The following is a 26,318-nucleotide window of genomic DNA, read 5'->3' as shown; positions in this document are numbered from 1 at the left end:
CCAGCCCTATAAACTTTTTTGTTGTAATTTCTTTGCATGTCAAAGTATGAGCTCTTCCTTATAAAATAAATAAATAGATGTGAAAAAAGTATAGCTAGTGGAGATTTTTCTGAATGGTATCTTGTTACTTAATTGTTTGTTTTGCTATGTAGGTTTTAGATTTCTCTGTCAGCCTGCCTATCTGAAGATTTCTCTCACTTTGAAGAGGATCAGCCTTGTTTTATTTAGACCTATTTGTATGAGGGCCACTTACACTTTTAGAGAGCAATTTAAATGTTAATCTAGTCCAGAAGCCTTCTTCCTGAGAGAGTCTGAATGATTCTCTCTGTCCCTTTGATAGGGTCTCATTATATACTCTGGCTGTCCTGGAACTCACAAGAGAGCTGCCTGCCTCTGCCTCCTGAGTGTAATCTCTGACATTAAAGGTTTGTGCCAATATGTCGGGCTGAGAACACTTCTTAGTATTCTATAAACTCTCAGATTTAAGATTTGATGATTGTGTCATCTTTAACCAATTGAAACTTTTTAAATTGTCTCCCAGTTCTTTTGGCGTGACTAAGAATTTGTGTGGTTTTTATTTGTTTTTGTGTATGATGTCTGCGTGCATGTCTGTGTATCACTTGGGCATGCTGGGTGCCTGCGGAGTTGGAGGTGGTTAGCTGTCATGTGGATGTTGGGAACTGAACCTAGGTGCTCTGGAAGAAGACTGGTGTGCTTTTATTTTTTAATATTAAAATATAACAGTAAAATATGAGACAACACAAAAACTATCACATGGAAGTTGTACAAGACAGACCAACAGAAGGAGAAGAACCCAAGAGAAGGCAGAAGATTTAGAGTATCGTTCCCATACTCGGGAAACCCAGAAACACACTGAACTGGAAGCCATGAAATACACACTGAAGACATGAGCATATCATGCAGTCACCGTGTGTGCTGCCTCAGCCTCTGTGAGTTCCTAAGCGCTCCGCTCATGTCCAGTTAGAGGACCTTGTTTGCTTGTTTCCATCCCCTCTGCCACATCTATCCTCTTCTGCCGCATAGGGGTTCCCTGGGCACTGAGGGGAGGGGATTTGCTGGAGACCTCCCATTTAGGGTTGAGTGTTCCAAGATTTCTCTCTCTCTCTGAATAATGTCTGGCTGTGGGTCTGTATTTGTTCCCATCTGCTGCAGGAGTTCCATGATGGTGGATGAACAACATACTGATAGTATAGCATAATATCATTAGGATAGTCTTATCACTACTTTTCTTTTTTTACATCAGTAGTATTGAGCTTTATCCTAGATCCCTGGGCTATCTAGAAGACTAGTGTTCTTAACGGTTAATCCAGCTTTTCAGCGTAATATTTTTTGACCATTTGTGTGTGTGTGTGTGTGTGTGTCGAGGGAGCGAGCATGTGCTATGTATAGAAGAGAGCTATCTATAGGTAATGATTGAGATAAAGAATTGGCTCTTATAATTTTTGAGGCTATTAGCTCTTAAGGTCTGTAGTCAGCCAGCTGGCTACCCAGAATAGCCAATGGTTGTTAGGCCTGATTCAGAATCCATGAGAGTGGAAGAGCCCAGGAGTGTTCATCATGTAGCTATAGTCTAAAGACTGGTTCACTCAGACCTGGGAGAGCCATGGTTTCAGTTGAACCTGAAGACAGGAAGAATCTGATGCTCCAGCTTTTTTTGGCACTTAGGCCAGAGAATCCTCTTATTTTGAGGAAGATCACTTTTTTGTTCTAGCTCAGTGGTTCTCAGCCTTCCTAATGCTGCAACCCTTTAATACAGTTCCTCATGTTTTGGTGACCCCAACTATAAAATTATTCCATTGCTACTTCATAACTGTCATTTTGTTACTGTTATGAATTTCAGTGTAAATATCTGATATGTAGGATATCTGATATTCGACCCCCAAAGTAGTTATAACCCACGGGTTGAGAGCCACTGTTCTATTTAGACCTAATTGGATAAGGGTCACTCACTTTTTAGGAAGAACATTTTAAATGTTAACTTCATCCAGAAACACCCTTAAAGATAGATTCTGAATAATATTTGATCAAATACAGGATACAGGGTGGCCTAGACAGAGTTTATATATAAAATTAGCTGTCACTTCCAGTTAAATGTACTAGGCTCATTTTGTACATTCCCTGTCACAGATACATAATCTACCATTTTCCCAAGCAATTCTTCTGATTTAAAAAAAAAATCAAGTTCTCAAATAATTTTGAAAATCAGTAAATATCTCTTGATATCTTTTCAAGATAAAACACTTTGAAATCAATAAATCTTCAAAGCTTTATGTAAGAATGATTGCTTAAGGATTTTTTTTTTTAATGAAAGTCATTAGATTGTCTTTAGTGGTAATGTTATGTCTTTTCTCACTTTAAGCCAGTTTTTACTGCTCTGTATGTATACCCTGTTACTGCCCTGATGGTATTTCTTAGTTTCTAATATGGCTTGAGAGAAGCATGTGTTACCAGGTTTGCCTTCAAACTGAGCCCTCTTATTCCCCTCTCAGAATCCTGGAATCAGTAATATTACTGGGCACCAATTGCATAGGCAAGTAGACTTTTATTCTTGACCATAAGGTGGGAGATAAATTTGCAAGTCAGTTTTTCTGCTCTTGGGGGCTGAGAGCCCATAAATGCTGAGTGAAAAATGAAGGAGAGGGATAGACTGATAAATGGCAGGAAGATTCATTTTTGTTTTTTCCTGGAAATGGTTGGAGAATGTCCAGGCTTCTAGGTGGCGACTCACTTTCCTCTCTTCTGTCCAGTGGTTGCCTGGCAATTGTCAGCTGTCATGGCGGTGGGTGGCTGTATTTGTTTAGCATGGGGATGGAGTTATAATGAAGTTAGAGGTGGTCTGGCAGTCACTCTGGTATTCCTTTTTAGTCTAAGCAGTTGTGACAAGCCTACCTGAAAAAGAAATGGCCTACAGGCATTTTGACCTCTAAGATAAATAAGATTTGGATGTGGTAAAAATGCAATTAGATGGCCCTAGGCAGCTCTCCTAGTGACAGTGACTTGGGATTATCTAGAAAAGACATGTATGTACTCACAATTATAGTACTTACAGTTTCATATTAATACTGTCTAGAGGTTCAGGACCAGAGTCATTTTCTCCACTGATTGAACTAAAAGGCAGGAAAATTTTGAAAGTCAAACAGTGCTAAAGTTTATTCAAAGTGACAGTTACAAGCAGAGAAGCAGACTCCTAGTAAAAGGAGATCCAGAGCTAGAGAGAGTCCCATCTGGGTTGCTAGATGATGCCAGGAAATCAAGATCCTATCTTCAAATTCTTAATTTCATTAGTAAAATAATTTTAAAATAGATTCAAATGGAAGCTTAAGGACTATCTTTAATAAGAGGTTGAAAGTGAAACACAGGGTTGGGGATTTAGCTCAGTAAATCTCTGCAACTGTCTGGAAGAGTAGAATGGGGAAGAGAATGGGAAAGGCTCTAGCATTTGATTGAGTTCAGCTCTCATGGAGATCAGTCACATGGAGGGGAAGAGAGCTGTAGAGAAAGAGTAAGGAAGCCCAAACGACCAGGAAGAAATGAGTGCTAGGGGTCTGGCCAGCATCCAAAAGAGAGACAGAGTATGGTCTGGAAAGATGGCTCAGCAGTTAAGAGCTCCTGATGTTCTTGCAGAGGGCTGAGGTTTGGTTCACAGCACTCACATGGCAGCTCACAACTGTCTGTAACTCCATTTCCAGGGGATCAGACATCTTCTGGTGGACACTTCAAACACATGTGCTGTGGGATGTCTTTCTGTACGCTGGGAATATGTGTTGCTCTGATTGGTTGATAAATAAAGCTGTTTGGCGGATGGCAAGTAAGGTTATAGCTAGGAGGGAAATTGAAGAGAGAGACAGGAAGAAGAACGGAGAGGGAAGAGAGACGCCAGCTCTGCCAGGAGAAGCAAGATGTAAAATTACTGGTAATGCCACAGCTACGCGGCAACTTATAGATTAATAGAAATGGGTCACGTTATAAGAGCTAGCTAGCGAAAAGCCTGCCATAGGCCATGCAATTGGTAATTAATATTAAGCCTCTGAATGATTATTTTATAAGGGGCTGTGGGACCTTGGGGCTGAGTGAGACTGGAGAAACCTTCCAACTATACACATTGTCCACATACATACATAGAGGCCACACACACACACACACACACACACACACACACACACACTCACACACACAGTTGTGGGGATGGGGAAGGGAGATGGATCTCAGAGGAGTCGTAGGAGAGGAGGTGAATATGATACAAACACATTGTATAAAATTGTCAAGGAACTAATAAAAAAATAAGACAGAAGAAGGAAAAAGGAAGAGTTGCATGTTTCTGTTGAGATAGGTAAACCCAGCCAAGCCTCTTGGCGCCTTACAGGGACTGTACTAGGCAGGACAAGAGTTCTGGAGAGGAAAAGTACAATGTCTCATTACAGGGATAATTATTCTACTTATCTTTTTTTATCAGGGCTTAAGGTTAGTCCACCTTTTTAGGGTGGCCCCACTTTCTTGAGGGTTAGAACCTTTGCCAAGTGATTGACCGCCTCATTGGATTTTCAGTAGTTTGGAATGTTAGGTCTCCACTCAAGCTAGAAAGATTTCATCCTCTTGACCAGAAGGACTTAGTTTTCCCTTAATGGAACTTTACTGCATGTTTCCCTCTCCCCAATATGAACCTAAACAATTCTGCCTCTTAATAAATTATAGCATAGAATAATAACCCATCTGTTTAGTGGTGGTCATTGTTAGTAGTGGGTGTACCAATGTGCAAGTCACATTGACGTACTCGACATCACATAGTTGTCATTTAGCAGCTACAAGACCTTGAAGAAAGCACGGGTTTCTGTTAACTTGTTAAACACAAGGGGACAGAGACATAACCCAGGCTCGTACCCTTTGCAGCCTGAGGAGTTCCTCAGCCTTTGGGACCTTAGTTTATACAAAACTGAATTTTGTCTTGAATGCTGAATAGAATTTCAGGACTAGCCAGTATAATGAAGTAGAGTTGAGGATTTTATTAAAGATATTATGATATAGTCTCATGTAGGATGATTAAAGAGAAAGAGGTACTCAGAAAGAAAGATATACTAAATATTGCTTGCCTTCCTAAGACAGAATAGCGGAAACTTAAGACATTTCCTATTATTTATTTATTTGTTTGTTTGTTCATTCACTCACCCACTTGTCTGTCCGTCTGTCCATCCATCCATCCATCCATCCATCCATCCATCCATCCATCCATCCATCCATCCATCCATCCATCCATCCATCCATCCGCTTACCTGCCTGCTTGCCTGCCTGCCTGCCTATCTATCTATCTTTAAAGAATGACAGGCCTTTCTCAACTCTTGGGAAGCTTAACTTGGGGAGCTAGGGTGCTAGGTGATCAATGGCCACCCAGTCCACCCTTAGCCAGTGGCTTCCCAATTCATTATCTCATGGTCAAGAAGAATTTGGACAAGGAATGAGCAGAATAGATTTATTAAGGAAAAAGGAGAAAAGTCAGAGGGGAGAGATTCCAAGGGAGGAATACTCATTGTTGCCCTCCCCACTGGCCTTTGAAGGGTCTTAGGTAGGAACTGGGCGGAGACTGAAGTAATCCTTATTGAGACTGGTTAGTTTTTTGTTTTTTAAGTCATAAAATGTACAGAAGTATTTTGCTTACATGTAAGTAAGTTCATCACATGTGAACAGTTCGCACAGAGGCCAGAGGAGGACATGGGATCCCCTGGAACTGAATTTACAGATGGCTGTGAGCCACCTGATATGGATGCTGGGAACTGAACCCAGGCTCTCTTCAAGAACAGCAAATGCTTTAAACCACTGAGCCATCTTTCCAGTCCTGGGACTGCTCAGTTTTGAACACATTGTGGGCCTAACTGGTAAGGCGTCTGCATGCCTTGGCCCAACTTGAATGGGGAAAAATGATAATCTGTGCCCCATCTCCTCTTTAAAATTACACTTAGTTATTGATGTGTATGTGTGTGGATGCATGCATGCCCTGGCGTGTGTTTGGAGATCCAAGGACACCTTGTAGAAGTTGATTCTCTTTAACCATGTGGTCCTGAGGGTTAGACTCAGGTTGTCAGGCTTGGTGACAAGCACCTTTCCCCACTGGGCCATCACACTGGCCTCCTTTTCCTTTTTAAAATAAGTTTAAATGTGGCTCTGGAGATGCTGTAGGTGAAATTAGAAGGTGAAACTAGAAGACACTTGGGAAGCCCAAGGCGTTTGTATATTCCTTTGCCTGTAAGTTGGATACTTGGTGAAATTACTAAACAACGGAAATGTTGTAATTGAAAAGGGAGAGAGGGAGAGGCCTTAAGCAGTTGTTAATTGTGCTGAAATTCTTGGTGTTTGCTGGGGAGAGATGTTGACTGGAGAGCTGGGATTTGGTATAGTTCATTATGGACAGACAGGCTTACATGGGGATGTGTGTTTACTTAGGGTTAATGAGAAGGGATGTGTGGGATTCTAGGAAAGGATAGGGATTTCCCCAAGAATAGGACTCACCTTCATTTCTCTCCTTCTGTGAAGTTTTGCAGATACACCATGGCGTCAGGTCCGTGGTGGGAGCAGCGATCTTACTAGGCCAGCCCCGTGTCTCTGTTGGCCGGTCCTGGGTACTCAGGGTGGTTTGCGGATTGCATCAGCTCCAGTGACCTTTGGTTTGCCTCTCGTTCCTGTGCCTTTGTGCTCTGCTGTGCTTCCACTTAGCAGTTGTTTCTGTCATGCTTTTAGCATTCTGGAATGTCAGATCTATCCAAATTAGTTGAAAAAAATACTATGCTTGTTTTTGTTTTTGATGTCTTGTTCATATTATTTGTTTAGCCTGCTTTTTTTACCTAGTAGAATTAAAAAAAATGGTTCTTTTCTGAGACAATTTTAAAAATACTTTTTAAAAAACATGTGTCTGAATGAGGGTGTTTGCATGTGAATGCTGGTGCTTGTGGAGCCCAGAAGAGGGTGCCCGATCCCTTATAGCTTGAGTTTTTAGTGACTGTAAACCATCTAACCTGGGTGCTGAGAACCCAGCTGTGATCCTCTGCAGGAACAGCCAGCATTCTTAACCATTGAGCCAGCTCTCCAGCCCTTTAAGTTGAGAAGATTTTAACTCCTCCCACCCCTTCACCCCCCACCCCCACAGTACTGTGGTCTTGCTGATGCCTCAGGCCAGCCTTCATCTCATTATTCTGGGCTTGAATTTGGGGCACTCTGCCTTTGTCAGCTCTCAGGTCCCAATGTTACACACTACTTTGTTATGATGGCCCTTCTTACCTAATTGTTATTGTGTGGTGCTGGGGAATTGAACCCACAATCTTGTATATGCTGAGCAAGGACATTGTCTATACCACCAGCCTTCCTTTTCATAATGAAATGCCATCTCAGTGAGCTGCCTGAGGAGTAGTTTTCTCTATCCGGATAGAAGTTGTATGTAGGCAAAGGGAATATTGGTCTTCAGATGTTGGCCTCTAAGCAGCTGTTGTTTGCATTGGTGTCTTGCATCTGCAAGCTGTGGCAGTAAGGAAGCAGCAGCAGCAGCAGCAGCAGCAGCAGCAGCAGCAGCAGCAGCAGCAGCAGCAGCAGCAGCAGCAGCAGAGGCCTCCTGTGGGGTTATAGTCCTCATGCAGTTTTGGGGTATTGGAATCCTTAGTCCTTCAGTGGTCATTGGTGTGAAAGTCTGGTGACCTGAAGTGTCTCACGTTTAGCCCCACACACCTTTTGTTCTTATGCTCCACTTTGTCTTATCCCACATGTCTCTCTTTCTGTTTCTCTTCTTCTTTCCTGACCATTTGGACTGTTCAGTTGCTTCTTCAGTTGTCCGTACCCCCCTCCCCACAAAACAAACAAAACATTCCGGTGCAGAGTGGGCTGTTTGGGAGAGAGCAACTCAGAGGCTGGACGGCTGGAGCAGAGCACACCACAGGTCTGCTACTAGGCAGCACGGAGCCGCTGCTTGAGCTGTTTAAGCCTCTGCATCTGTCCGGCTCTCAGTTGTCACCACCACTGCCATTCTGGTACTTCTCCATTTGCTGCTCTGTGCTATTCCTGCCGCCGCCGCCGCCGCCGCCGCCGCCCTCTCCCAGCTCCCTCTGACTAGTTCAGCCACACTACTGAAAGGAGGCAAGACACTTAGAGAAGCATTGTGTTGAAACAGGTGCTTCAGTTTCAGGGGAAGCGGCACAGGAGACTGCCTCCCAGCTAGCTCACTGCTCCTGACCAGCCTTATGTAGCCCCAGAAGGGCTGTTTGGACCATTCCGGCCACTTGTTTGAGCTAATTTTTAGCATCATCTCTTAGTACCCATAATAGTCATTGTGTTGGGCCAGTCATGGCTTGCTTCTTATAGTCCCTCTGTGAGGGGAACGTGCTTTCCCTCTGGCCAAAGTAGAAATGATTTTTCAAGGTCATCTAGATTTCATTCAGGATTGTGAAAGGAAAAAATTGGTGTAAACTGTTTGGTACAGTTCTGGCTGGTGCTGTACCTTCAGGAGCCAGGGCGGTCAGCCTCCCTCTTTTCCTACTTGTTTCAAGGTATTCATGGTGACCTGAAGTGTCTCACCTTTAGCCCCACACACCTTTTATTCTTATGCTCCACTTTGTCTTATCCCACATTTCTCTCTTTCTGGATGGCTGGGGCTGGTGAGTAGTAGTCCAGCTGGCTGTGAAACTGATAGTCTTCTTTTCAAGGCAGCCAGGGCAGCAAGGAAGAGTCCAGCAGCTGCTAATTAAGAAGTCCAATTGCCCATCCCTAATGTTCTTGTTTATTTGCAGGAAAATGAACATCAGAAAATGTTGCATTAACAGTATGAAGATGAAGAACTTAGCATTAATACTAGTAGTGAATTTTATTTTTAGGTTTATGTGTATGGGTGTTTTAGCCAGCTCCTCTGCAGGAACAAACACGTTCTCCTAACAGTGGAGCCATCGCCAGTCCCACTAATAGTGGTTTTTGTATGTAGTGTTTTACTAACTAACTGCCCAGTACTTATGGGGAAGCTAGAACTTCATACAAAAGAGTGTTAATTATGGACCTTCACAAGTTAACCTCATACCTTGTGTCTAATCTTGGTATAGTAGAATCATGTTCATGCTTGCATTCTGTTAATAGTCAACAGGACTGTTCAGAAAGGCTATAATTAATATGCTTAAAGGTTGCTTTGATATCCATAGATTGAAACTGTGCTACGAAAACTAAATGCCAGTGTTTTAATTATACTCTCCTTAGCATGAAATACTGGTTTGAGTTTTGTAGAGCTAACTATAGGATTGTTAGCCTGTAATACATACTTAATGTGACTATGTAGAGAAAATTATAGAAACTGCTTGTCCTTCAAAAGTGCACTTTTCCCCTCTCTAAACAGAGCCAAGAGCCATTTGCTTACAAATGAATAGATGAAGAGTTGAGAGTAGACATCCTTGTTTGATGTTAGGATAATAGAATTTAGGTTTTCACTATTGAATATGGTGGTAGCTATAGATTTGTCATAGATGTGTTTACCTTATTTAGGATATTCCCTTCTCTTCAAAGAATTTTGATTAGGAATGGATGTTGAATTTTATTAAATGATCCTGACCTACCCCCAAGTGTAGTGATGAATAATTATATCTAAAATTTATCTTTAAAAATTTTCTATTTGGAACTGATGAGATCGCTTAGCAGGTAAAGGCACTTTCTGCATTAGCTTGGTGACCAGAGCTCAAACCTTGGAACCTATATGAAGGTGGAAGGGGGAAACCAGCTCCACAGAATTGTCCTTTAAACTTCCACACACGCTTGTGACACATGTGCCCACCCCCCATTACACACACATATACATACACACTCCAAAAAATTAAAAATTGTAGGGGTTGGGGATTTAGCTCTGTGATAGAGCGCTTGCGCAAGACCCTGGGTTCGGTCCTCAGCTCCGGGGGTGGGGAGTGGGGGAGGGTGGGGGATTGGGGGATTGGGTTGTATTATTTGAAGATATTTAGATAAGTTTAAAAAAATTTACTGCTACTAGATAGAAATAAAAACTATTTTGTATATTTAACCTTGCTTTTGAAAATTAGATTTATTCATTTTTATTTTATGTGTGAGTGTTTTGCCTGCATGTATGTATGTGTACCAAGTATGAGCTTGATGCCTGTAGAGGTCAGCAGAGGGCGTTGGATCTGCTGGAACTGGAGTTATGTATGGTTGTGAACCACTATGTGGGTTCTGGGAACCAAACTCAGGCTCTGCAAGAGCAGTAGGTCCTCTTAACAGCTGAACTGTCTCTAGTCCCGACTTAACTTTTAACCATGGAAGTGCTCATCTTTTCTGTATGTTGAAGGTAATTATATTGGTACCAAAAATGCAGTTTTAGATTCAGGTTATTTGCTGTCTATGTGGATACAGTTTTAGAAACGTTAACTCTCTGAATGTTGGTTTTCACATGATATTGATAGATAGCTTTCCCCGCCGTGAGGTATGAAAATGTGATTGTTAATGCCCAAGGTTGTGCTCCTAAGGCTAATCTGTCCTACCTGAAGCGTAGCAGTCATCAAGTTTCATGTTAAGATATGTTGAAAAACTCCTTTCAGGTCCTTGTTGGAGTGGTTTTCATTTGCTTTTTTCTGTTTTCTCTCAATCTATTTGTCTGTAAGTACTTGCACACAGAGCTTTTCATCCCTACAAGTAGTCACTGCAAGGTTAACTGATTTCCATAACCACAGAATCCTGATTTTTTTTCTCCCTGTCCTGGCTGTGTTGCTGTTCATTACAGAATTTTGGATTCTTTTAATGTTCCTGAAGATGTATTTTTGCCTTGTCCTGTGTTTTCCTTCATCTCTTGAATTGCTGCTTTTTTATATCAGCTGATAATCTAGATAGGAATTTCTAGAGGAGTTCCAGTTTCTTTTGTTTGTGAACAGAATAGAGCAGATAGCCTACTATGGAGGAGGGAGTGTGTTAAACCAAGGATAGATTTCAGCAGCTCAAAGGGCGCCAGAGTACAAGGAGTTGGTGTTTTTATATTAGTTCAGGCGGGGCTTTTGGCTTGGTAGTATAGCTCAGGCTTCCCTGTGCATGTGTTATCTGTGGTTCTGTATTAACTTCACGCATGCCTCACTACTGTCTACTCAAGGGTGTATCAAGGTCATCCTTGAACACACTGGAATTTCTCTCATCTGTATCACTGGCAATTTTAGTCATCCTCTCTGTCTGAGGTTGGTTTCCAGCTTGTTTCTTTGCCTACTTGGTTTTTTTTTTTTTTTTTTTTTTTTTTGCTTTTTTATATGCTAATTTTATAAGGCTTTGAACAAGGATTTCTGGACCTACTTTCTTCCGCTCAAGTCTCCTCCATCGTTTTCCTCTCTGGTTGGCACATCTTCTTGGCTCTGTGCCCAGGTGTCGATCTTATTATATACTTTCATCTCCCTCCCTCCCCCTCTTCTTCCTCCCTTTCCCTGTCTATGTGCTCTAAGCTGGCCTTGAATCCATAATTCTTCTGTTTGGCCTTTGTACTGGGATTTTAGACACATGCTACAATGCCAACTTCTTGATCTGTTTTAACATTTGTACCGCCATCATCTGTCCATCCCCCACTTAACCATTCTCTTGACTGTACCCCACCTTAAATGACTCCAATCTGTGATTCATTCTCAAGTCCTTTTCCTGCCCCAAAGAGTCTTACTTTTTACCACCTGAACATCATCCAGTATTATGTACTATAATTTATTTTGTCTCAAATCAGTATTTTATTTTATTTTATTTATTTATTTATTTTTTTTTTTTTTGGGCTTTTCGAGACAGGGTTTCTCTGTGTAGCTTTGCGCCTTTCCTGGGACTCACTTGGTAGCCCAGGCTGGCCTCGAACTCACAGAGATCCGCCTGCCTCTGCCTCCCGAGTGCTGGGATTAAAGGCGTGCGCCACCACCGCCCGGCCTAATTTTTGTTTTTTTGAGACAGGGTTTCTCTATGTAAGAATTCTGGCTTTCTTGGAACTTGCTTTGTAGACCAAGCTGGCCTTGAACTCAGAGATCTACCTGCCTCTGGCTCCCAAGTCCTGTACCACCATCATCCCGGCACCATATTTTTTCTTTCATTTTTTAAAATTTATTTTTTGTTTTCTGTGTATTGATGTTTTATCTGCTTATGGCCTATGCACTATGTGAGTGCAGCACCATGGAAACTGGAAGAGGTGTTGGACCCTCGGGGCTGATACTACGAGACAGTTGTTAGCTTCCATGTAGGTGTTGGGAACCAAATCCAGGTCTTCCGGAAGAGCAGCCAGTGCTCTTAACCACTGAGCCATTGCTCCAGTCCCAAAGTCTTCATTTAGAACAAACTTCCCATGGATAATGACTACAACATCATTGTTTATAACTAGTATTCTGTCAGCGTTCTAGATGCTGTGGGACCTGGGAGAATGGAGCTGATAAATGAGGCAGATTAAAGGCTCACACAGTGCCAACTTTATTCAGAGCATCAGGAAAAAAACAAAACAAAACAAAACACCTGAGTGAAGTTCTCATGAGTTAAAACTGTATATAATCACAAGGACAGTGTTTTTCCATAAAAGCATATAAAGGATAGTTTAAACATTTAATTATATAACAGCAGCAAGCAATACTGAGTAAGTGAAGTGAACTCACTTCTGTCTGCTATCCCTGGGAGGAGCACGAAAACATATTCCAAGAACAATTCTGTGTTCTGAAGAAACTGAGGTCACATGACTCTTGTTTTCTTGGCATGTTCTCACAAGCATTGAGAATTTCTGCCACTCCATTTCTGGACCACGTTCCATTGTCCACTGTTGTTGTTGTTCTTTTTTCCTCCTCCTTCTCTTCCTATTATTATTATTAATTATTACTATTTTACTTAATTTTTTAAAAACAGGCCAGCCAGGGGTATATAGTGAGACTCTGTCTCAGAAAGAAAGAAAAAGAAAAAGTGAACATGTAAATTTTGAGAAATGTGTAGGTCACTTCAGACTTCAACATAGTTTGGAGGTAAATTTGATGTGCTCATTTATTTTTAGTTTATGATTTACAATGAAAAACTTCAGTCATAAACTATTCAGATATGTGGTTTGCCAATGAAATCATTATAGCATGTGTACATAAGCCCCTTATTGGCAGAATGCTTCACATTTCAGTGTCTATGATTAGAGTCACGTGGAGAGCTTGTTAAAAATTTTTAGCACCATCCCCAGAGGTCATGCCAACTTAACTCTGGCAATACCAACAGATTTTTTTGAAGTGAACAAGTCAGGTGATTCTGGTGTGTGGGCCATCTCTGGATGATTTCAGGAAGAAGAATTAGGATTCTGTGTGTTTGGTTAATTGACTAGCTTTAATGTTAGAACATCTAAATAACAAGGTACTTTAAGCCAGTAGCATGCTCCAGTGTAATAGGATTGGTGTTGAAGTTGATTCGTCTTCTAAAGACAGACAGAAGTTGTTCTTTGAGTATTAATAACGTGTCTGACAAGAAAACTCAGTTCTTTTGTCGCTATTGCGTGATCTAGAATACAGATCTAGCATATGCAAGACAGGGCTTTTCAAAAGTTTAAAAAGAGGCTGGAGAGATTATTCAGAGGTTACGAGTACTTGGTGCTCTTGCAGAGCACCTGGGTTTGATTCCCAGCGCCTACATGGTGGCACATAACCATCTGTAACTCCAGTGCCAGGGGATCCATGCCCTCTTCTCACTTCTGTGGGCCCCAGACATACATACATGCAAACAAAACATGCTTAGAAGAAAATGAATCTATAAGAAAAAATAAATAAAAAAAAAAAACCACTTGAAAGAGAATGGATAGATGGTGTGGGAAGGAAATAAGGATATCCATTCATAGTTGCTGCAGAAGTGGCACAGAGAAATGGGTTTTATTAGAAGAAAAAATTAATCAGTGGTATGCTTAGATTTAAGTGGTGAGAGTGAAATCCAAAAGGGACAAGGTTGATGCAGGAGATTAGACACAATTGGGAGCAGAGTTTTTGAGTAAGAAAATCATAGTGGGGTTCAGTGTGCTTTAGTGTGTGTGGCTTTTGACAGGAGCGAGGGCAGTTTGTTGAAAAGGGAGAGAATTCTTCTGTCTCTACGTCCTAGCTTTCAGTGGGAGCTTTGGGATTTCAGGCACATTCCACTGCTGCTGTCTTAATGGATTCGGGGATTGGTGCTTCGGTCCCCACATGTGTATGGGAAGCACTTGTCTCTCCAGCTTCACTCAGTTCAGGTACAGATACTGTGTTAAGTGGAAGTTGACTTTAACAAGTATGTTTTGACTGATATATTCATATTATTTATATTCGTATTCTCATATTAAAGGGGTAATAATGGCTGTTTCACTTTGGACAAGGCAAGAAGTGAACAAAGAGAGGATGAAAGACTTGAGAAAGTCTTGATCTGTTGAAGGCAGTGGATCCCTAGAGTAGTAACCTGGAAAGATAGGAAGTGAAGAGCGTGAGTTGTTGGCAACTGAAATTTTTGAGGTGATGAAGTTATTAGTTATTGATAGGGGAGCAAGGTGGTGGAATGGAAGAGGTAGATCATTGAGTGTGGGAGTTTTCAACTACATGGATGTCATTTCAGTGATCAAGTAAAGTCATAGTTTGTGCTGTGAAAAAACAAATTCACTTATTTACACTCTTCATTTAATTAAGAGTATTGTACTTCCTGTTGTATTTTGTTTAAATGTCACCTCAAATTGTAAATGGTTGATCTATATGAAGATACTTTTAAGAAGTAGGTGGATAAAATTTTACTTCTGTCAATATTCAGCCCTGTCATATGGTTTGGTAGGGACCTATGACTTGATAAATTGAGACTTTAAACATCCAGACTGATGTTTCTGTTGCCCAATAAGTTACTTTAATACTATGGAGGTTCAGTGAAGACATCGCAACAAGGCTGGTTATCTGTAATACATTGCTTTGCTGACTCTCCTTTTCATTTGTCTTTTCATAGGACCTCAGCTGAATGCCCAGCTAGAAGGTTGGCTTTCACAAGTACAGTCTACGAAAAGACCTGCTAGAGCCATTATTGCACCGTAAGTTTTAGAGGTCTTTTGATTATTGATAAAAATGAGTGTATATTGGACTAAAAGTTAAAAAACCAAATGTTGGGCTGTAGAGATGGTTCTGTGTTAGGACTGCTTACTTTTCTTGCAGAGGTTCTGTTTGGTTCTCAGCACCTGTGTTGGGAAGCTTACAATTGCCTCTGACTTCAATTCCAGGAGATCCAACACCCTTTTATGGTCTTTGTGAGCATCTGCACACACTCAAGTAGGCATATATACATACACACACATAAAATAAAATGAACAAATATCTTACAAAAAACTGGTAGTGATTGAGGTAGATACTCAACCTTTGGTCTCCACATGCGTGTGCATATACATACACTCAGCCCCCACATACACACAAAGAACCTAGGTTAATGTTTGGATGATATTGATAAGCATTTTATATGCCAAATACTTTGTAAGATACCCATTTATGACTTGATGTGAGACTCTACCACTTAAAAAGCTATAGCATGCAAGTTTCTTAATCTCTTGATCTTTACTTTATACAATATTAATTGATACCTCCCTGTAGACATTTTTTATTTTCATTTTTTAAAAAATGAGTTGCTGGGGTCAAACCCATGTTCTCGGAGTTCAGAAGAGGGTATTGGACCCCCAGTAACTAGGTACTGGTGGTAGTTGTTAGCCAACATGTGGGCGCTGAGAACCAGATTCCAATCCTCTAGAAGAATAAGCTCTCTTAACCACATTTCTAGCCTTCAGCAAAGTTTTTATATAGTATGGGAAAACTATTATCTGATCATCAAACTGAGTACAATTGTTCATAACAACTGAACTTCATGCATATGTCTTCATTGTACCATGCACTTTAAAGTTTGAAGTTGACAAATGATACATATTTGTGGGTGGGATGCAGAATGATGTTACAGTTAGGAATGCAACCTGAGATGACCAAGCCGGTCAGTCCATCTATCACTTGAAACATTGGACATCTGTAGTGGTAACATTTAATATCTAGCCTAGAGTGAAGCTGAAACAAAGTATTCAACTGTAGCTATTCATCACATAGTCCTTTGACTGAGGCATAGGTACCATACTCCCCTTTTGTTATTGTTTCCCCTTAACTATACTTCTGCAATCTGTGAGTTCTGTGGTTTCAGAAAAACCCATGTATGTTGTGGGATGGTACCCTGGTTTTTTTTTTCTTTTTCTTTTTTTCTTTTTTTGTTGCTATGATAAAACAGTGGCCAAAAACAACTTGGAGAGGAAAAGGTTTATTTTGTTTTGCATTATCAAAGTCCGTTACTGAGTCAGGGCAGGAACTTAAGGCAGGAGCTGAAGTGTAAAAATCATGAATGCTGCTTACCAGCTTGCGCTCTTACACAACCTAGGAACCCTTCCATGTCAGACATTGACAAAGAAACTGCCTCATAGACATGCCTACTAGCCAGTTTGATGGGGGCTGGTCTTTGCCCTCTGCTTGTTTGAGACAGGGTCTCGGTCTCTCTCTCTCTCTCTCTCTCTCTCTCTCTCTCTCTCTCTCTCTCTCTCTCTCTCTCTCTCTCTCTCTCTCTCTCTCTTTTCTGCTGCTGCTGCTTACACTTGAGTGACTGGTTCTGGAGCTCCTGGGGATTCTTCTGTCTCCACTTCCAAACTTGCTTGAGGACTACCAGGATTATGTGTGCCACTGTATCTGGCTTTGCACAGGTTCTGGGGATTGGGATTCAATTCAGGTCCTTATCGTTTGACACACAGTTTTACCCACTGAGCCATCTCCCTAGTCCTTGTGACTTTTTTCCTTTAAGGTATTATATATCTGTGTACTACGTTTTCTTTATAGATTCATCTGTTGATTGACACTTAGGTTGATTACAGAACTTCCTTTGGTTTTGTGAATAGTGCTGCAGTGAAAATAGACATTTCTTGCGATATATTGGTTTCACCAGATGTGGAACTACTGGGTTTGTTCCATTCTTTGTGTGTGTGTGTGTGTGTGTGTGTGTGTGTGTGTGTGTGTGTGTGTGTGTGTGTGTGTTTGAGGCAGGATCTCACTGTGTAGTCCTGGCTAGCTTGGAACTCACTGTATAACCAGGGTGACCCAGATCTGCTTGCCTTTGCCTCTGCAGTGCTTGGACTCATGGCTTGTGCCAGCACACCCAGTCATCTATTCTTTATTACTGCAGCCATAGCTTGTTTATAGGAGTTAAGCAAGTAATATCACAGAACATAAATCAACAGGCTATATGAAATTTATCAGAGTATTGCATATTTTAAATCATTATTCATAAATTGTTAAATCTCAGGAGCATTGTATAAAAATTTATGTACAGATGAATGTGTAATTTTTATTTCCTTCAGAGTCAGTTGTTAAAACATTTACCCCATGGCTGTATACTGTCTACCAGTGATGTATCTGAAAGGGGCTTGGTATTGGCTCAGGACACTTCTCAGCACAAAGGAGGGACAAAGGGCAAGGAATAAGAGACAGACATGTGACAGAGGACAAGGGAGAAAGGGAAGGGAATAGGGGAGAGGGGAAAGGGATATTTGTCCTGGGAGGTGGGAGTGGGGAAACAAAGGGCTGCCTCTGGAAAGAGAGGAAACAGACAATGGCCCATAGGTAAATGGTGGTTTATAAAGGTACGAGGGAAAACCTGGTGTAAAGATGAGGTGTTTAATTTTAATTGGTCATGTTAAGTAGGTGAGCCAAAGGGGGCTTTTGATTGCTGGACTTTAATACTTTGATAGCTGGACCTTGGTAGTCAGCCTCAAGGTAGACCTTGGTGGCTAGCTTTAGGAATGTAATCTAACAGATTTTTTAGGTATAGGGGAGAAGGGCAAGGCCTGCCAGAGTCATGTTTGCATGCTTCGGCTGGCTAGAGTCACTCTTGCCCTTCTGTACTGTCTAAAAGAAGTAAGTCTAGACTCATGTAGCAGGAATGATTCAGGAGAGAAAAATGATTAGAGAACAAAGCTGTTCTGTGGGTGATAAGAGAATTGACTGAATACTGAAGCCAGAGGGTGAACAGAGAAGGATGATGGAGAGAACATGAGAGGCATGATACAGAGAAGCCCAGTCAGCTTCTTTACTGCTAAAGGTGGAGGGGAGCACAATCCCTGCAGGGTATTTGCTTTGGTGCTGTTGTATAATAGTCTGCTAATTTCACTACAGAGGATTATCAGAAATGAGCAGCTCAGAGTAAGCCTTGAATATCTTCACCCAAAACCAAACTGTCTCTTGGTCCCCTTTCCCTCTACTCCAGATTGGTGCTGGAGGTTAAACCCAAGACGTTAAACATGTTAAGCAGGTACTCTACCACTCAGCTACATAACTGACACCTAAAATGTTTTTGGAAGTTTATAATTGGAATATAGTATGAAACAACTACATGTTTTCCGTTGTCGTCTAGAAGTTGCATCATTAATTATATTGCTTTTTAATCTGTATATTCAATTCTGTTGCATATATCATAGTTTTTACATTTCTTTCTGTAACTTTTATTTTCTTTAGACTATCTTGATTTTGAACGTGGAGATTAAATTAAAAACTGTTTTGTTTGTAGCCATGCAGGATACACATACTGTGGCTCTTGTGCTGCCCATGCTTACAAACAAGTGGATCCATCTATTACGTAAGTAATGCAGTTAATTAGGAACAGCTTGGGAATGCCATAATGGTTGCTTTGTCATAGAAGTCATATTTCATTCTTTTTGAGCTTTTTGGGAATTCTGTCATACCATGTGTTGGTTAGGAAATATCTTAATACCTTTTTTCGAGCATTTACTTTTTACTTTGTCTTTAGTTGTCAAATGTTTCATTCTGAAACTACAAGTTAAATATTTATGTTTTAGTGTTCATTTAAAAACCCAGATGTGAACATTTTAAATAAAGATGAAGTTTCCTTTGTAATTACTAAAAGTAAAAATTTTATAACAGTAAAAAGACATTAAATTGAAAAGATTCTAGAAGATTTTTTTTATTTGACCTCTGTCTGAGAGTCAGCCATAATCAAGGTTATTTTAAATAATACCTTGTTCTAAACTTTTCTGTTTGGCAGAATTTTTATTGATGATGTTATATGCTAGAAGCATGCCTCAGAGTTGGTTTGGTTTAGGAGTCTGTAACTCAGTATAGTCTATTCTGGGGGATGTACGAAGTGGGCCGTAAGCACATTGGTGGGAAGTTAGAGTCAAAGGAGCAAGGAAAGGGTGAGGGAAAAGCCGAGAGTACAGGACAAAGGGAGGAGGAGGAGGAGGACAAGTGTAACTGATAGTAGAGTGTATATTAGCATTTTAGAAATCAGATTATTGTAATGATCAATATATGCTGAATAGTAATCAAATAGATAACTGGTGGCTTAAATTTCAAGTAAGTTCTAAGACTCTGTCTTAATGAGTCCTAAAACATAAAAAGTTAAGTCCATTAAGATTACGACAATAGCGTTATGTTTTAATATCCAACATTGAATAGTGAATTAAATAAAAATGACAGCTTAAGTAGCATAATATTTTATAGATATTAAAAATGATGATTGCCAGACATGGTGATGCACACCTGAAATCTCAGCAGTGAGGAGGCTGAGCTAAGAGACAACAAGTTTGGGGCCACTGGAGCTACATTGTGAGACCATTAGTAAATAAAATGATGGAATACACTATGAGGCATTGTAATTTTAGAAGGTATTACATTATAGACTAAAAGGAGGATATAAACTTGTGCAGAATTGAGAAGAAAGTATGTACTATATTAAGCAAGATTTTTCATATCAGTATTTTTAAAATCCATAATTATTTATGGATGATGATATATTGTATGTGTTTTCCTTTAATTTTTAATTCTTTGGTAATATTACACATATAGATGAAGTCTTTTGTATTCACTCCCTATTTTGTACTCTTACCCCATCCCACGAAGCCCCTTCTTTTAATTAACTGACTGAGCTTACCTAGGGCTGCTTGCATGAGTGTGAGTGCAGTTTTCCTTAATTGGTGCATGGTAATTTAACAGTGATCAGATCACTGAGGATGATGACTCCCTCTTCCCCAGAAACCATTAAATGCTTATAATATTATAATGCTCCTCAGGATAGTGTATGTTTGACCCTTTTTATATAAAGAATGGACAAATTGGGGAGTAATGGTGATGATGTGACTATAATCAAAATGAATGAAATTCTCAAATGAATTTACAAAATATTAAAAATAATGGACATGACTATTGTATTGGTCTTTTGCCTATTTTGGCTTTTATTTCTGTGTTTTGTTGGTATCTTTCTTTTCTTTTTTCAAGAGAAAGAACGTAAAGCTGGGTGGGTAGAGAAGTGGGGAGCATCTGGGAGGGATTGGGGAGAGGAAGGAGCATGATCAGAATATAGTACATGAAAAAACTTAAAAATATCTTAATGTGCTAGAATTAAAAGTTAACACTTTACAATATTATTTAATTTAAAAAAGAATTGTCAACCACTTTCATGGTGAAAAATAAAAAACTTTCCAAGTACAGAAATATTTGTAAGGGTTGGAGAGATGGCTCAGCAGTTAGAGCACTGGCTGCTCTTGTGGAGGACCCGAGTTCAGTTCCTGCTTGGCAGCTCACAACTGACTGTAACTCCAGTCCCAAGGCATTTGGTGCCCTCCTGACCTCAGATGCCCTCTTGTGACCCCCAAGGGCACCAGGCATGCAGGTAGTGAACATACATACACGCAGACAAAATAATCATACACATAAGAAAGTTAAAGAAGAAATTAGAAGAAAAAATTAAAACTATTTATCAAAATAATAAAAATTAGATATTAATGAAAGTGACTTTCGTGTAATGATGCAAATCAAATCCAGGATCTCATACTTGCTAAGAAAGCCCTCTACTATTGTCCCCAAATACCATGAACTAAATGAAACAAGTACATTTCCTCATATCATAGTGAAGGATAGTAGGATAGAGGCATTGCTCTTTATGTTATTAGTTGTTTTTGCTCTTCTTTTTTGTCTCTTTTGAGGGGCCCGCCACCCAGCTCCCTCCACCGAGCTCCCAAATAAGTCACACATGGAGGCTTATTATTACTTATGAATGCCTGGCCTTAGTTTGGCTTGTTTCTTGCCAGCTTTCCTTAACTTACCCCATCTACCTTTTGCCTCTGGGCTTTTCCTGTTCTCTTACTTCTGTAAACCTTACTCCTCTGCTGGTTGTGTAGCTGGGTGGCTGGATCCTGGAGTCCTCCTCCTTCTCTGGCTCTTTCAACTCTTCTCCCAGATTTCTCCTTCTATATTTTCTTTCTGCCCGCCAGCCCCGCCTATCCTTTCTCCTGCTTCACTATTGGCCGTTCAGCTCTTTATTAGACCATCAGGTGTTGTACACAGGCACAGTAACACAGCTTCACAGAGTTAAACAAATGCAGCAGAAACAGAAATAACACACCTTAAAATAATAATCTACTACACTTTTACATTTCAATTACAAACTATAGCCAGGCTTGGTGGCACATACCATTAATCCTAGCACTGGGAAGGCAGAGGCAAGAGGATCTCTATGAGTTCCAGGGCATCCTGGTCTATATAGTCAGCTTCAGGAAAGCCAGGGTTACATAGAGAGACGCTGTCTCAAAAAACAAAACATATATATATATATATATATATATATATATATATATATATATATATATACACACACACACACAATTTTATATCATGTATATATTATAATGTATAAATGTATTAATATATTTTTATGTTTATTATATATAAATCTGCTGTACATTTTTATATTTGAGACAAGAATCTGGCTTTGCAGCCTGGACTGGCCTTGAGTTTACAGCAGTCTTTCTGCCTCGGCCTCTGAAGTGCTGGGATTACAGTGTGTGCTCCCTTGTCAGACGCTGGCTTCATGTATCATTTAACTAGAAGCCACCTCTGTGCTCATGTCTGCCTCCGCATTCAGTTTGTTCTCATCCATCTTCTCACACCGGCACATAGTTTCAAAGGGAGGAGCAGATCCACCACCTTTCCCATTCACTGGAAATGTTTCCTTTAACACTAAACTAGAACATAATAAAAAGAGTGGCTTGAGGGTCAGTGCAGATCTTTCAAATGATGTTTCGTTATACAGTTTTAAAAATTGCGTTTGTTCATACCACCATCTGAAATATATTGGACTTAATTTTCACTTGAAAGCTTCAGTTTTATTCTGTACAACAAATATGTCAATTGTTTTGCTTGAAATGGCAGCTTATTTTGTTTATTTTGGAGAAAAATTCTACCAAATGCCTACTATTGGTTTTTTAAGTGAAAATTCCATGAAAAATGTGTCTAGTTCAGCTTTCAGCTCATAATACATAGGTATTTTCCCTGAGATACAGTGTTCATCTGCAGAAGTGCTTTATGCATTTATCCCCATGTTTGAATATGTTTTGTCATGCAATGTTAAGATGTATTCACAAGGGTCAAGAATTCTGATGAAATTTGCCTTAAAAGACAACAACCAAAACCAGTGTAGCAGTGGAGGACTCCTGATGCGTGTTGGTTTTTCTGCCCTGGAGGTCATGCCGACAGTTTGACTTACTCTTTTTTCTGCAGCTTAGGTGCATATCAGCAGAGAAGAAAGCAGGGACCTTCCTTTTCACTCTTCGGGATGAGTTTGAATTGCATACTCCTTTACAGGGTCTTGAATGTTGTTAAGAGTGTACAGATCACACTGTGACAACTGATATGATAGACCTTCAAAGGGTGATTGGATTTCAGGCATGGGAAAGGCCAATTGGGAAAGTTTCACTGAGGAATTGGTGTTTAAATTCAACCAACCAACCAAAGGGAATGACAAAGTGTAATTAAACTTGTTAGTTCATCCAGGGCCTGTAGGACTAGTGTATTCATAAAATGTTAACAATCAAGGGGGTGCGAAAGGAGTACAAGAAATTGCTAGGTCACTTGAGCCTTTTAAAATCCATTTTAGGGACAGGCAGAGGACTTAGTGGTAGTGTTTGTTGCACAGGCATGAAGAATTGAGTTCTGATCCCTAGCATTCCTATAAAATCAGTGTGGTGGTGTGCCTCTGAAACCCTAGGGCGTGGAGTTGGGAGGGTCGGTGGTACAGAGACAGCTGAAACAGTGAGCTCTAGTTTCTGCTGGAGACCTTGTCTCAAATATAAAGTGGAGCGCTACTGTGGAAGACACCTGTTGTCAAACTCTGATTTCTGCATGTGTCCCCATTCTGCATCTATGCCTCTAAACACCCCCACCCCAACCATACACATACACTAGGGGGGAAAACAGCCCACAAACTCCCACTTTTTAAGGGTTTTACTTGACTTCATAACCATGAAAAGCCGGGAAAGAGTTTTGTTTGTTTGCTTTTGTTTTTTGAGACAGGGTTTGTCTGTTGTAGCCCTGGCTGTCCTGTAGACCAGGCTTGCCTCAAAGTCAGAGATACCTGCATTCTTCTGCTTCCGAGTGCTGGGATTAAAGGTGTGCACCACCACTGCCCAGCTCAGAGAGGGCTTTAATCCCAGCCCTTGGGAGGCCGAGGCAGGCGGATCTCTGTGAGTTCCAGGCCAGCCTGGTCTACAGCGTGAGATCCAGAACAGCTAGGACTACACAGAGAAACCCTGTCTTGAAAAACCAAGGGGGAAAAAAAGGGCAAGAGTAAGCAAAATGATCAGATTTGTGTTTCAAAAGATTATTTTGGGCTGTCAGAAAATGTAAAAAATGGGACATTTCATTAAATTACTTTTCATATTGGCTGCTAACAAAACTAACAACTAAAATCTGAAATTTAACAGGCAGTTAGGCAGAAATTTGAATTTAATTTATATTTTTCAAAAAACTTTGCAGGACAAAAAGTAAAAGACTAATGACAGTTTTAGTCTTTAGTTAAAATATTTTTCCTCCCTGTGAAACATCTTTAAAAAATTACATTCCGCCGGGCGGTGGTGGCGCACGCCTTTAATCCCAGCACTCGGGAGGCAGAGCCAGGCGGATCTCTGTGAGTTCGAGGCCAGTCTGGGCTACCAAGTGAGCTCCAGGAAAGGCGCAAAGCTACGCAGAGAAACCCTGTCTCGAAAAACCAAAAAAAAAAAAAAAAATTACATTCCATTAGTTGGAATAGGTAGTTGAAAAAATATGAGAGCAAGTGCTCATATACCATATTCATTATAGTAATTTCACAGAGGTGAATTCTCAGGCGCTGTAGTGTGTGGACTATATTTTAGGAAAATGTGAGCCTCTACCATCACTCTGCTATTTAGTACTAAGAGTTTCTTTTTCTGATCTAGTAATAGCCAGAATACTAATACTGAGGTTATTTCTTTAAAGGCAAAACAACTTGCAGTTAATTAAAGGAAAGGGACATAGGCTTGCTGACTTATTTCCCTCCAAACTATTGCAGTGGCTGTGCTGTTTATGGGTCTAGCAAAGAAAGGAGGAGGAAACACATGAAATTCAATGTGCCTTGTTAATTTTCTTGTGTTAGCACTTTAGCTAACACAGAAGCCTATTTTGAGGTCACTATTTCCTTAATATGCCCCCTTAACTGTTGCAGTAATGTCTACCCTTCTGTGTTTCACGTGTGTCAGTTTTAAGGATTTTTGTACTGATGGCTCAGTTTTTTCCCTTGTTTCTTTCTTGTAAATCAGTTTTAGAACTGCACTAGGTTGATTGTGGGTAAGTTTTTACCAAACTAGAAAGAATGTATTGGGAAAACATCTGGCTAATTCCGGTTGGTAGGGACTCTTTTGTATAGGCTGGCTTGACAACAGGTGAGCAAAGAAAGCATCCAGGCCTCCGCTGAAGGCGTTGGACTCCCGAAGACCACCACTGTACTGGAGCAGCACTCACTGTGATCTAGACCACCACTGTACTGGAGCAGCGCTCACTGTGACCTAGACCACCACTGTACTGGAGCAGCGCTCACTGTGACCTAGACCACCACTGTACTGGAGCAGAGCTCACTGTGACCTAGACCACCACTGTACTGGAGCAGCGCTCACTGTGACCTAGACCACCACTGTACTGGAGCAGAGCTCACTGTGACCTAGACCACCACTGTACTGGAGCAGCGCTCACTGTGATCTAGACCACCACTGTACTGGAGCAGCGCTCACTGTGACCTAGACCACCACTGTACTGGAGCAGCGCTCACTGTGACCTAGACCACCACTGTACTGGAGCAGCGCTCACTGTGACCTAGACCACCACTGTACTGGAACAGCACTCACTGTGACCTAGACCACCACTGTACTGGAGCAGCGCTCACTGTGATCTAGACCACCACTGTACTGGAGCAGCGCTCACTGTGACCTAGACCACCACTGTACTGGAGCAGCGCTCACTGTGACCTAGACCACCACTGTACTGGAGCAGCGCTCACTGTGATTTAGACCACCACTGTACTGGAGCAGCGCTCACTGTGACCTAGACCACCACTGTACTGGAGCAGCGCTCACTGTGACCTAGACCACCACTGTACTGGAGCAGCGTTCACTGTGACCTAGTAGATTAATATATGCCTTCAGATTGACGTGTGGTCGCTGCTGTTGTCAAGATAGGACTTTACTTTGTAGCCCTGGCTGTCCTGGAACTCAATGTGGAGATCAGGCTGGCCTGATATGCTTGCCTTGCTTCCTGAGTGCTGAGATTTAAAGGTGTGTGCCACCACACCTGACATTTTAAAAGTATCATTTATATTTTAACTATATACCTCAGAGTTTCCCCAAAGCTTTTTTTCTCATAGAAACAGATTCTTCAACCAGAGCCACACGCTTTTGTATTGAGTTTTCCCTTTCCTTCCCTGCCTAATCCGCTCCTTCTCTTCCTTTTTCTTTTGTAAGTGGAGTCTTACTATGTTGCCTTCTGCTCTTGAGCTCAACTGATAATCAACCTTCTGGGTATGTAGACTACAGACATGCTCTGCTGTGCCTGGAAAAGTGTCATTGATTCTTAGTTCCAGGCATTAATCAAGTGACTTAAACATTCCCAAGGTTACCATTTTATACATATTTCACATTAGACATTAATCAAAGAATTAATTAATATTTATATACTGCTGTAATAGAGCAAAATGGTATCTTTTGGTTTTGTTCATTTAATAATCTGAATTAGACCCTTCTCCATGTTGCTGATGATACATGTGATGATACAAATGTGGATTGCGCAGGGCAGCGGTGGCACACACCTTTAATCCCAGCTCTTGGGAGGCAGAGCCAGGAAGATCTCTGTGAGTTCGAGCCCAGACTGGTCTACAGAGTGAGATCCAGGACAGGCACCAAGATTACATAGAGAAACCCTGTCTCGAAAAACAGACAAACAAACAAAACAAAAAACAAA

General features: G+C 40.8%; 1 protein-coding gene and 1 long non-coding RNA gene across 5 annotated transcripts in view; one reads left to right on the top strand and one right to left on the bottom strand.

Moving 5' to 3' along the window:
* Window positions 1–26,318, top strand: part of Memo1 (mediator of cell motility 1) — a 102,058-nt gene that overhangs the window by 38,162 nt on the left and 37,578 nt on the right. For all 4 annotated transcript variants that reach the window (XM_076558679.1, XM_076558682.1, XM_076558681.1 and 1 more), the window contains 2 exons: window positions 14,944–15,025; window positions 18,568–18,636. In XM_076558679.1, the coding sequence (XP_076414794.1) occupies window positions 14,944–15,025; window positions 18,568–18,636 (151 nt within the window). The remainder of the gene's footprint in view (window positions 1–14,943; window positions 15,026–18,567; window positions 18,637–26,318) is intronic.
* LOC143270065 (uncharacterized) lies at window positions 2,369–6,628 on the bottom strand. Its single transcript, XR_013046947.1, has 3 exons — window positions 6,520–6,628; window positions 3,069–3,128; window positions 2,369–2,910 (listed from the first exon to the last, which is right to left on the bottom strand). It is a non-coding gene; the product is annotated as an uncharacterized LOC143270065 (long non-coding RNA).

The sequence above is a fragment of the Peromyscus maniculatus genome, chromosome 22, assembly GCF_049852395.1.
Source record: "Peromyscus maniculatus bairdii isolate BWxNUB_F1_BW_parent chromosome 22, HU_Pman_BW_mat_3.1, whole genome shotgun sequence".
In the NCBI taxonomy this organism is placed as follows: domain Eukaryota; kingdom Metazoa; phylum Chordata; class Mammalia; order Rodentia; family Cricetidae; genus Peromyscus; species Peromyscus maniculatus.
Note: the sequence above shows the minus strand (reverse complement) of the source record. Positions and strands in the feature narration are given on the sequence as shown.